This window comes from Equus caballus, chromosome 4, assembly GCF_041296265.1.
Source record: "Equus caballus isolate H_3958 breed thoroughbred chromosome 4, TB-T2T, whole genome shotgun sequence".
Lineage (NCBI taxonomy): Eukaryota > Metazoa > Chordata > Mammalia > Perissodactyla > Equidae > Equus > Equus caballus.
The window spans coordinates 100,317,526-100,329,298 of record NC_091687.1 but is presented as its reverse complement, the minus strand read 5'-3'; the positions used below and the strand labels follow the sequence as shown (position 1 = coordinate 100,329,298).

General features: G+C 52.4%; 1 protein-coding gene across 3 annotated transcripts; it reads right to left on the bottom strand.

Moving 5' to 3' along the window:
* Positions 1 to 110: 110 nt before the first annotated feature.
* On the bottom strand, positions 111 to 9,023 carry EPHB6 (EPH receptor B6). 3 transcript variants are annotated; one of them, XM_070265108.1, is made up of 18 exons: positions 9,005 to 9,023; positions 7,790 to 7,855; positions 7,304 to 7,502; positions 6,956 to 7,020; positions 5,945 to 6,698; positions 5,042 to 5,197; positions 4,356 to 4,709; positions 4,097 to 4,221; positions 3,749 to 3,818; positions 3,372 to 3,486; positions 3,064 to 3,116; positions 2,751 to 2,870; positions 2,350 to 2,597; positions 1,934 to 2,107; positions 1,282 to 1,431; positions 822 to 1,015; positions 543 to 698; positions 111 to 434 (listed from the first exon to the last, which is right to left on the bottom strand). In XM_070265108.1, the coding sequence occupies exons 3-18, from the start codon at positions 7,401 to 7,403 to the stop codon at positions 326 to 328; spliced, it is 2,943 nt and encodes a 980-aa protein (XP_070121209.1). In that variant the 5' UTR covers positions 7,404 to 7,502; positions 7,790 to 7,855; positions 9,005 to 9,023; the 3' UTR covers positions 111 to 325. The 3 variants fall into 3 exon arrangements, with proteins under 3 accessions (XP_070121209.1, XP_001915568.1, XP_070121210.1); XM_001915533.5 differs by lacking the exon at positions 9,005 to 9,023 and having other exon boundaries at positions 3,749 to 3,911; XM_070265109.1 differs by lacking the exons at positions 6,956 to 7,020; positions 9,005 to 9,023 and having other exon boundaries at positions 3,749 to 3,911.
* Between the last annotated feature and the right edge of the window lie 2,750 nt (positions 9,024 to 11,773).

The following is an 11,773-nucleotide window of genomic DNA, read 5'->3' as shown; positions in this document are numbered from 1 at the left end:
CCTCTCGTGCATTCTGTTCTGCGGCGTGGCCATCCCGGCCCTGCCCTCTGCTTCTGCTCAAAGCCTCCCTAGCCCCTCCTTGCAGACTGAGGCCTCACCACACCTCCAACTTGCAAAATCCCTTCTTTCCCTTTAATGTGGGGAGGGCGGTGGAGGGGTGGAGAATTGGGGAATGAAGCATCCACAGGAAGGTTGGGTTTAGTGTGCTGGGCGCCTCTCATGGAGGCCAAGATGGAGACTGGCTTGCGTCTCCCATATCCCTCCTTGGACCTGTGTCCAGGGCTGGGTCGTAGGCAGTGTCAGTTCACAGCTTCCCGCCTGGGCCTCAGACCTCCACTGAGCCCGGCTGCCTCAGGTGCTGCTGGAGGAGCTGGATGTTGTGCAGCAGTTTCTTCTGGTGACCGGCCAGGGTGATGCCCAGGGCAGGCAGGTCTCTGGTGGGGAAGGAGCGGATCAAGTCTGGGCCAGCTTCTCCAAGATCCCAGGCATGACCCCTGGCCTAGGGCCCAGAGGCTCCCCCCACCCCACCTCTCCCTGCTTACTCCAGGCTGAGCTGAGCCACATCACTGAAGGTGCAGAGGCCAAACTTGGAGAAGTTGTCCTGATAGCACTCCAGTCCAATGGCCGAAAGCCAGGCCTGGGGTGAGTCCAGAGAAGGAAAGTCCAGGGCCACAGGGTTCAGGAGGGCCTGGGAAGGTCTAAGGGGGGAGGGGCAAGCAGGTCAAAGTCCCCTCTTCATCCTAGCCCCCTCTCCTCATTTTTCTTTTTGGTTTGCATCTACCCTCCCTGGCTTTCCCAGGCTGCAGCCCCAAGCTCCAGACCTGTCCCCGGGGCCCCCGCCAGCCTGCAGAGTGTCTGGCTTGCGGATCATCTTGTCAAATGCAGACACCAGCTGGTCAAAGTGAGGTCGCTGGGTACGGTCCTTCTGCCAAGTGTCCAGCATAAGCAGATGTAGTGCAGGAGGACAGCCTGGAGGTGGCGGCAGCCGGAACTCCTGCTCTATTGCATTTAGCACCTGGGGGTTACAGGCAGCCTATGGTGAGGGGAAGCTATTGCAGGTGGAAGGCAGTGTATTGTTAGGGGTGAGGTGGTGGGCTGGGAGCAGGAGGAGCATGAGGCTGGTGTGGGGAAAGAACTTAAAAATATGGAAAACAAGAGCCATGAGATCTCAGAATGTGAGGGGATTAGAGAATAGAGGTCTTAGAATGTGTGAATCTGTGAGGTTTGGAGGGTTGTAGGGATCCGGGTGGGGAATCAGCAACGTCTAGGTCAAGAGCTCACCTCCTGGTCACTCATGTCCCAGTAGGGCCGTTCTCCATAACTCATCACTTCCCACATCACTATCCCGAAGCTCCAGACATCGCTGGATGTTGTGTATTTTCCGTGTGCAATGACCTCTGGGGCTGCCCAGCGAAGCATCCCATTTGGGCCCTGAAGGGTTGGTTAAAAGTAACAACAATAATCAAAACAGGAGTCAAGTTTATTGAGCAACTACTACATGTGTGGATGTGTGTTAAGGGTTTTCTATCAATATCTTATTTAATCCTCACAAGAATGCTGTAGGGTGGATGATATTATCTCCATTTTACAGATGCAGAGGGTGAGGCACAGAGAAATATGAACTTGTGCAAAGTCACAGAGCTTAGGGTGGAGTGCTCAGGATTTGTACCCGGCTGCTCTGACTCTAGAGTCTGTGGGCACCCGGGAAAGGGCAGGAGGTGCTTCTAGGTTTTCGCAGGTCTCCTGCCTTCCCCAGTGGTCTTGGTCCCTGAAAGTCCTCCATGCCCTCCTTGCCCAGGCTTCTATCCTGGATGGAGCACAGGTGAGTGCCATCCCTTCAGACACTATGATGCCACTGAGGGACCCACCCCATGTTCCAGCTCATCCTCCAGCACCCGCTGAGGATGCAGAAGCCCCAAGGTTGTGCTCTCACCTGAAGACTGTGGCCAAGACCAGCCACTTTGCACACCAGGTGGCTATTCACCAGTACACTGTGGGCAGAGAGGGTGCGGTGGACGAAGGCGAAGCTGGACAGGTACTGCATGGCGGCGGCCACCCCTCGCTGCATGGCCACCAGCTGCAGGCTGCTGAACTGGCCCTCCCGCTGCTGAAGGGCAGAGGGCAGAGGTCAGCACCTGGGTGGGGAACCTCAACACAGCACAGCAGACATCACAGGAGAGGGCGAGGGCATTTGGGAATCAGAAAATGGCCTGGGAATGAAGGATGAAGAGCACCAAGGGAGATGGGACGGGAGGGAGCAAAGATACAGCGTTCAGTCTCTGGGAGAGTTGAGAATTGCAAACTTTCCCAGAGCCAAGGGCCCTCTTCCTTCCCCCAGGCCCAACTGACCCTGAGGAAGCTGTCCAGGGGTCCCAGCTCCATAAGCTCCGTCAGCACCATGAGAGGCCGGCTCTTGGTGACCACGCCCTCCAGCCTCAGGATGTTGGGGTGCTGGAACTGGCCCAGCACTGCGGCCTGGCCTAGAAATGTCATCTGTAGGCTCTCAGTCCCTCCAGCCCATAGGGCCTGGATGGCCACTGCCTGCTCCCGCCGTCCCCGGGGCTGCAGCCGGCCCCGGCGCACTTCTCCAAAGGAGCCTGGAAGCACAGGTATAGGTTGGGAGGGTGGTCAAGGAAGAACCATGGGCTCATGGCTTCCTGATATGTTTAGAAGGGATCCTGCATGGAGGCCCATGGTGGTGGGTGGGACAAGCGAGTCCATCCCATGCCCTCCCTCTGCCCCTGCAGTACCTGCCCCAATGACCTCCTCGATCTTGACATACGCAGGGTCCACCTCCCGGGCAAATTCTCGGACAGCCTGGCAGGGGTCCTCATATGTGGAGGGGTCAATGTAGTACTTTACCCCAAGGCCTATAGGCATATGGAGTTTGTTGTGAGGGTGGTGCAAGGCCTCACTGCCCACACACCCCAGGCAGGCCCTCCCACTTCCAAAAAAGGTGCCAAGGGGCACCCCTCAACCTCGGGGGAATGCAGCCATGCCTGGTGTGCTCCCGGCCAGAGCCCCCAGCTCTTCGTCTGTGCATCCCTCAATTGACCCCCTCACCTGGGCTGCTGTACTGCTGCAGTTGCTCTGTGTAGCCTGTCCCACGCCGCTTCCTGAGGGACAAATCAGAGTTCTGGAGTGACACTCACTCCCATTTCCTCCCTCTTCTAGCCTCACTCAGGCTGCTGATCAACTAGGGATCTATGGAGTGAGGGATGCCTGGTCCCCGCTTCCCACCTCCACATGGGCCCAGAGAGGGGGCCTGGATGGTGGGAGAGGGTGTCGGTGTGGGTTTCTGCAGTGGGCTTTGGGGCTGTTAGGACCTGGGGTTGCGCTGCGAAATGAGTGGTGTGGCAGGAGAGGCTCACCTCTGGAAGACAATAGCCAGCACAGTGATGGCTGCCAGCAAGAGGAAGGCCAAGGCCCCCAGGATGGACCCAATTACCAAGGAGAGTCTCTCTGGAAGCTGGGCAGACAGCTCACCTGAGGAACCAGTCACCCAGGATCACAGATGGGCAAGGCTGCACAAGAGCATGCACCCATATACACCCCCACCCACATACCCCTCACGCACCCACATACCCCCCATGTACCTCCCCACACACCCACGCAAAGACCTGAAGGTCAGCTGCTCAGCCACGAGCACTCTCCTCACAGCCTCTGGTCTGGAGGGTGGTAGGCGATGGCCCCTGGGCCTCTTCTCACTACCCTCAGTGCCTCCTTCCCCATCCAGGCTTCCTCTCACCTTGAGGCAGTGTCTGGAAATAGACCTTGCCCCCGTAGGGGCCGTGGCCTGCAGCAGTCCGCGCCCGCACCTGGAAGCCATAGATGTGGCCGGGGCTCAGCTGTGTCACAGTGGCCATGTTGGTCTCGCTGGTCAGGGTGAAGGAGTGGGATTCATCTTCTGCCTGGGGGTGACAGCCACTCACTCCCTGCCGGCCCCCTCCCCACCCCCCATCCCTGCCTCTCCCACAATCCCTGTACCCCCTGCTACAGGGCTCCTTGGCACCTTTCCTGCCCTCCCCACCTCTAGCCCCATGGTGGGGCACTGAGAGTTCCCATCAGCCCTGCTGGGCACCCCTTTCCTCCCGACCTGGTCACAGTAGCGGAGCTGATAGTCCAGGATATTCCCGTTGGTCTGGTCTGGCTGTGGCCAGGACACTGTGATGCTGTTGGATGCTCGGCTCACCTGGTGCACAGCAGGGACTGCAGAGGGAACTGGGGGGGGGGGGGGGCGGGGGGTGAGAAGGGGGGCTTTCCATGGGCTGGGGAGCAGGAGTGGGGGAGGGGGTTCCAAGGAGGCTAGGGAAGGTGTTAGGCAGGTAAGGCCTTAGGTGGAAGGTGAGGCTCACCTGCATGGCTGGTGCTGACATTGATGGCTGCAGCCTGGGGAGGGTCGGGGCTAAGTTCTGACACCCCGTTGACAGCCTGCACCTCCAAGATGTAAGGAACATGTGCCCGGAGACCCCCGACTAACACTCGGCTCTCAGTCAGGCCCCTCTGACGGGGGTCAAAATGCACCTCATCCCTGCAGCGGCGACAAGCGGCGGTCCCACTGCTCGGCTCCTGGTGGCCTCCACACTCCTTGCATACGACGTTGAAGAGCAGGTCCCCTCGCCCCCCAAGTTCCTGGGGCAGGCGCCAGTGCAACATGAGTGCTGAGCCTTGCACCTCGAACCAAAGCTCCCGGGGGGCTGACGGAGGGCCTGTGAAGGCAGCAGGTGCAGCCAGGGAAGGGCCACGATGGGAGGCAGTTGTGGGGTGGGGAAGATTGAGGAAGGAAGGAGGCAGGGGAGGAGACAGAGAGCATGGGTTGGGGACCAGAAAGCAGAGAAGGTAGGTGGGAGGAGACACAGGAGGTGGGCCAGGTTGGGAGTGAGGGTAGAGAGGGAAGGGTAGGGCAACATGGAGGAAACCAAGAACACAGGAGGAAAAGAAGTCACTCAGATGCAACCAGCCCCCCGTGTTGCCCTCAGGTCCCCCTCTTCTAGCCCCACTCCAGTCCTGTTCCCACCCCTGTGGAAGGTGGGGGACTCACCAGTGCAGGGGGCCTCTGGGGGGTCAGAACTGGCCCTGTAGAAGCCCGAGAGGCAGGGGCAAACAGGGGCTGCAGGGTCGGGGGCATGGCTGCGGGCAGGGCACGGTGAGCAGGCAGCATTCCCAGCCAAGGCCTTGTAGGAGCCCCCGGGGCAGGCTGAGGAGTAGAGGAGGGTGTAGGCGTCAGGCTCACTGTCTACCCTCTCCTGAGCCCCACACAGCTGCACAGAGGCGGCTTCCCAGACTTCCATTCCATTCCCCAGGGTCGCTTCCTCCTTTCCTCCTGAGATCTAACCCCAACCCCTCTCTCCCCTCTTTCCCTCCCTCTCACAGAGATTACTTCTGCCATTTCGCTAGGTGGAATTGCATTTCTACTGATGGAAAAAATGAGGTGGGTGGGGCCTATGGGCAGGCCAAGCACTAGATGTAGGTGTCTGACTTGATTGCATAATCCCTCTGCTGAGGCCTCCTGCATCCTCCACCTAGCAGCAGAATCATTCTCCTTAGCCGGCATCCACTGCCTTCTCCCACCTGCATCCTAGTCACCCAGCCCTGGGATGATTCCTCCCTAATTAGATGGCAAAAGTGGACAAAGGACCCCATCCCATGATAACCCAGGAGTTTAACTCCTCTTGATCCCCATCACTTCTCAGGCCTGCAGCCCTAGGATCCTCAGGAATGGCTGCAGAAGTCTCCAGGAGGTTCTGGAAATTTCCGATGAGCAAATGAGAGCAAGTCTGTGTGTTTTAGGAAATAGATCTGGAGAAAACAGGAGTCCTTTCCTAAAATAGCTTATTCCTGAACTTTTGAGGACAAAACGTAGTTTGGAGTGTCTAGGAGAGGAACCTGAAGATTGGAGGCATATGGCGGCATCTGGGGCAAGCGTAAGGCAGCAGGGTCTCACCTTGGCAGGCCTTGTCTCCACGCATGGGCTGGTGCCCCGGCTGGCAGCGGCAGCCCCCAACAGCTACCATCCACTTGCCCTCCCCGTTGCAGTGCAGCCTGGGGGTGCTGACCCCTGCCTGGCCACCCCCTCCATCCTCCTCTGGCTCTGCATGCGCCACACAAGTGCCCACGGCTGCCACCAGGGAGGCCCCCCCGGCCCCACTGGCCTGCGTCTCAGGAAAAGAGGCGAAGGCACGGAGCACGGAGGGGCAGGCGTAGGAGAAGAGTTTGACCGCCACGAGGGCCAGGCAGGCCCCGGTGTCCTGGAAGGCCACGTAGAAGCCGCGCTGGGTGAGGGGGCCGAAGCTCCGCTCTTTGACGTTCAATTGCAGCCCAGCCCGCTGCCCGGAGCCACGAGGCCCCACAGTCCACGCGGAGGAGGCAGGGAAGCTCTCATCTGCTGCAATTGTGTCCACCTTGGTCCAGCGTTTGTGGTGCCAGGTGGCAATGCCATCGGAGCTATCGGGCTCCTCGGCCTGGCGGTAGTAGAGCGTGAAGGTCTCCCGGCAGGTGCCTCCGGCCACGCCCAGGCTGGAGCAGGCCCGCACAGAGAAGTGGAGTCGGATGTGTGCCCTCTGGGCCCCTCGCCGCTCCACAAAGTGGGTTTGCAGCCAGTTGTCCTGCCCAGTGCCTGGACGGGCCCCTGCCACGTGGCATGCCTCGAAGGTCCGAGTCAGGCGTCGCTGGTCGTCCAGAACGCTCACTTCATCCCACTGCAGGGAGGGGGGGCGAGGACAGTGTTAGCTGCTCAGAGATTGGATGGTGCACGGCGGTGGTGGGCATAGCTGAGACTTAAAATTAACGACATACAAAGCAGGGTGAGGCTATCCCAAGCCCTGTTCCTCCAGAGGGAAGAGGGAAGGAGTCTTAGCCCATCAATCTCTACCCAGGGTTTCCTTCCTGAATTCTGCACTCTAGCAAGCAGGGAGGAGGAGGGGTGATGGGTTCAGAATGAAAGAGTGACACTCACTCCACCTGGCGGGTAGGTGAGCCAGCCAATCTCAGATGTCTCTCCAGTGGTGTCCAGCAATACCTCTGCCCAGAGATAAGAAGGGGCACGCAGTGGCCAAGCCTCTAGCCAGCACTGCTAACCCCCTCCCCATTCCTATGAGGAAAAAGGGATTTCCCTCCCTGGTCCATTTAATTAACCAGCAGGAGTACAGCTGTCTGTCAGGAGACTTTCTCTGAAACTCTCCCCATTCTCTTCTCCCATTTGATATCTTCACTCTTTTCTGCCTTTTCTGAATCTTTCCCATTTCCCACCTGAGCTGGGTCTCTACTGGCAATTGGGGGTTCTCTGGTCTCCACTTCCTCTTACCTTCCAGCGCCAGAACTGAGGACACCAGGACCAGGCTGCACAGGCTGCACACCATGCCCACCACTCCACTTCCTGACCAGGCAGCCCCCTCAGCAGCCATGGGACATCTTCAGGGCTCTCACCATTGCCCAGGCCACCACCCTGCTCCCAGGCGGGGCTGCTGCTTTGCAAGACTGGGGTCTGCAGCCAAGCTTGCTTCCTAGGAACAGAAGAGGGAGGTAACTGCATTGCTTCTCGGATGGCCCAGGCTCCAAAACCTGATGCTGTATCTCCTCCTACATTCTCAAACTGCCCCAGCAGCAACCACAGGGTGAGAGCTGGCAGAGCCCTGCCTTTCTCCTGATCTGTGCAAAGTCCACCATCTTGGACGGCCATGTGCAGAGTTGCTCCCTCCCTACTCCCTGTAGGTGACCCCATCTCTGAGCATTCATTTCTCATGGCCCTCCCTCTTATAACTCAGGGTAGTTAGTTCTGGGCCAATCTTACCCTTTTCTTCTGGGAGGAGCTATTCCAGTTCTCTCTCTTCATTTACTCTCTTCTCTTCCTCCTGACCTGTATTGGAAGCCAGAAGTTCTTCTTATTAAAAACAGGGGTTTAAAAGCTACTCCTTCCCTAGGGACACACAGATTCCCCCCCCCAACACTTCCTGACCCCCATCAGACTTGGACACTCTAGACATTTCAGAGGCAGTGAAGCGAGAGGGACCACAGAAGGAGAGCTGTGGGGTATGATGGGAGGGAGCGTGTGAGAACAGATGCAGAAAGAACAGAGGCATAAAGATTCTGTCTGATAAATGAGCCAGTATAGAGAAGGGATGGACCTATGTAGGTTGGCATACCTACATTTTGTGAACAAAGATCCTCTCTGCATAACCAGCACATTTTTTCCGTGGCTTACAGAAAAATAAATGTACGTCTTAAATACATGAAAAGATGCTTCAAATCTGCTCATAATGAACAAAAGGCATGTTGAAACAGCAATGACATGCCATTCTGTCCTATGAGATTAGCAATGCACTGGGTTACAGAAGGTAGAGGAAATAGGCTCTCTTATATTCACTGCGCTGAGGAGTTCAAATTGGAATCTCCTCGGCAATGTCTCTTCAGCAGCTTCACTTCTAAGAATTTGTCCTTCAGGTACCGTATACTTGGATCCGTTTCCACAGATGAGTGAACAAGAATATTCATTGCAGAATTGTTTGCAAGGGGAAAGACTGTAAACTAGCTGCTCATCCATAGGAAGAGGTTAAACAATTATGGCACAACGTTAAAAAGGAATATGGGCTACTGTGCCGATGTGAAAATACTTTCCAAGTGAAAGTAGTCCAGTGTAGAACAGTAGAAAGGATGCTCCTGACTGGTAACTCGAGAAGGACATACACATACAAATACATATGTATGTAAGGATTTTTATAAAGGATAGACAAACCTGGGGAGAAAGGGAGAGGGCCAGGACAGGGCTAGTACAAGGGAGACTTATGCTCACTGCATTCTCTTTGATTTTTGTATTTTTAAAATCTTGTATATACATTATCTTTTCAATTAAATCATTAATTAAGGTTTCCTTTAAATCTGTACATAATAACTGGTTAGTAAAATGAATCAAAATAGTGTTAATGCTTTCCGGGACTATGGAGTAAGCTACCCTCTTATATAAAACGTTCCCAAGCCCTTATAAACACACACTACAGCTCACACGCACATGGCCTGGAGGCACGGCCGCCTCCACTGTCGCAGGGAAGACAAACGGCTCAGGCCTTCCTTCGCTTGTGGGTCTAGAGATTGGTGGTGACCTATCTCTCTCCTGTGACTGAGTCTCAAAAATCTGTGAGTTGCATGGATAAGAGCAGTAGATTCCATTTATTTCCCTTGAGAAGAAAACAAGAAGCATATTGCTCAAAAGACAGGAAATTGAGAATTAAAAAGAAGCCAGTCGGAGGTTAGAACCTGGTTCCTCCTGGATATTTGTGGCCATGTGATGCACAGTGCTATCCAAAACTACATATTTCACAGTGAAGCTGAAATCGATTAAACTATATTTAACTTTGATGAATATGAAAATCATAATTTGATTCCTACTAATCTAATTTTTTCTGGTAATGCTAGCTATACTGTAAGATGAAGCCTTCAGTGTTATGTCTATGTGGTTATTGTGGAAGGACACTGTTTCTACACCTTTATGGGCTGCTGTGTAGTGGGTATCTGCCAGCTAGCCACTGAAATTTACCCTTCATGCCTCTGGAACCCTATTTGTGAAAGAGAATTCAACATATAGCATATGGAGGCAAGTAAGAAGCATTTCCAAATCATCACGTTGTGTATCTTAAACTTGCACAATGTTATATCTTAATTGTATCTCAATAAAGCTGGGGGAAAAAAAGAAGCATTTCCATTTGGCAAATTATTCCTAACAAACAGAGGTTGTTTGCAAATACTACCTCAAATGCTACTAGAATCATTTGCAGATTGAATAAATGCTTCAAAAAAGTACAGGGAGATTATGAAGTAAAAAGCACGGCCCCGTCACCAATGGCTATTTAAAAAGTATCCTGACATGCCAGCCCTGATGGCCTACTGGTTAAAGTTCACTGCTGTTACCACTTTAGTGGCCTGGATTTGTTTCCCAGTCGCAGAACCACACCACCCATCTATCAGTTGCCATGTTGTGGTTCTCACATAGAAGAACTAGAAGGACTTACAACTAGAATATACAATCATGCACTGAGGCTTTGGGGAGAAAGAAAAAAAAGAAAAAGAGGAAGACTGGCAACAGATGTTAGCTCAGGGCAAATCTTTCCAAAAAAAAAAAAAAAGAATTAAAAAAAATCCTGAAATAATTCATATTGTAGGTACACCCCAAATTCTCAATGGCTTAAAGAGGAGACACAGTTGTCACACCAAAGCAGATCAGATTCTGTCCAGGGCTGGAGAATCTTTAGGAATGCTGTTATCAAGATCTAAAATGCCAGCAGAAAATCTTTAAACAATGAAGGCTATTATACCATTTGCCCAGCAGATATTCTTTAAAATAGCTTCTTTCAGTCAGAACATGGATGGATTCTGGAATCTGTACAAAGAAGAAACTATAAGAACTGTGTCTTCCTAAACTTACAGCTAGACAGCTAGTCATGGAGAGGGAAGAATAAATACTTTGGATACATCTCATTGAATTTTTTTGAAAAACAGCAAAACATGAGAAAGAGATGCACTGCAGATAATATCAGCTGTGCAATATGGAACATTCTAGAAGAGGACGAATGGAAAAGCATTTGCTCTGATGACCCACACTACAAGTAACACAGTGACTTGTAGCTGCAGTGGAGTGTGCATACTCAGCCTTAGCATGCATCTTAGTGACAACATGAAGCTGGCCTCTCTCCAGAAAATCCAGAAAAAAACAAAAACAGTTATGACACATGTTAAAGCCACTCAGCCTCTGTCATCAAGAGGAATCAGAAAGAAAAGAATAAAATGGAGACTGCCTATGGATTGCCACTTCAGTAATTTTTTGAAATTTCACTAACAAAGATATTCACTAACAAGAAATGCTTGAGGACCTTCAAGTACCCAGAAGTGTACTCTTCTTATTTGATGAGGACAGCTTTTAGATTCGAATTCAGAAGATCGAAGGTTATAAACAAGTTTCCTCAGGAAAAAATTGTGGCTGAGCGAGACTAAGAAGTTAGGTCAGTTCTTGCTTATCAAACAAACCAGATCAATCCAACTTTTATTTTTTAATACATGAAGAGAATCTGAGTGTATCTCTATGGCTAGAATAAAAATAAAGAGGGAACTTTATGAAGATATGGAATAAATTGCTGTGAACTAATTCCTACTGCTGCAGATTCTTTTGAAACAAGTTTCAAAGGCAGAAATGTAAGTGACAAGAACACGGCTGTTCCATCCACATGCCTGGAATACGAAACAATCAGGACTTAGAACTTGATTTTCAAAGGTGCCTTCAATGGCTGAGGACTAGGACATCTTTCCACATTTGGTCCAGGGGAGCACTCTGGGAGCAGCCTCCCACTGTCACACGGAGGGGGACAGCAAGGCCAGGCCCCTGCTCTTCTTCCTCGTGGTCTGCTTCAGAATCCTCAAACTTCTCCAGCTCATGAAAGGAACTGGTCAGTGTTTAGAAATCCTCCAACCCACAAAAGAGCAGAAAATTTCTCTCAATCAGGAAAACATTCAAATTTCAGATGTGTATATGGTTTTAAAAATGTAAAACACCAGAAGCAGCAGAAATGTGGATGTGAAATGATAGCTCAGAAAATGAGACTGATTACACAAAGTTTCCTGTAACAAAAATTGCATTCTATGACTTCACATTTTTTTTTCTCAGCTCCTTTTCTGGATATATCACTTTATGTCTTTTTGATACTGTAGCGACACCACATCCACAAGTCTGCTACATTTCTTTGCTTTACAAAAATATAACAGTTTTGTAGGCATCGTCCCGATGTATTTT

What these genes read in the sequence shown, in the direction of transcription:
- EPHB6 (XM_001915533.5), bottom strand. Translation starts at nt 7,403, where the DNA reads ATGGCTGCTGAGGGGGCTGCCTGGTCAGGAAGTGGAGTGGTGGGCATG. An exon ending in CTCAGTTCTGGCGCTGGAAG is followed by an intron (nt 7,021 to 7,303) that starts GTAAGAGGAAGT and finishes ATCTCTGGGCAG; the next exon opens with AGGTATTGCTGGACACCACT. An exon ending in CCCAGAGGCCCCCTGCACTG is followed by an intron (nt 4,710 to 5,041) that starts GTGAGTCCCCCA and finishes CTGCCTTCACAG; the next exon opens with GCCCTCCGTCAGCCCCCCGG.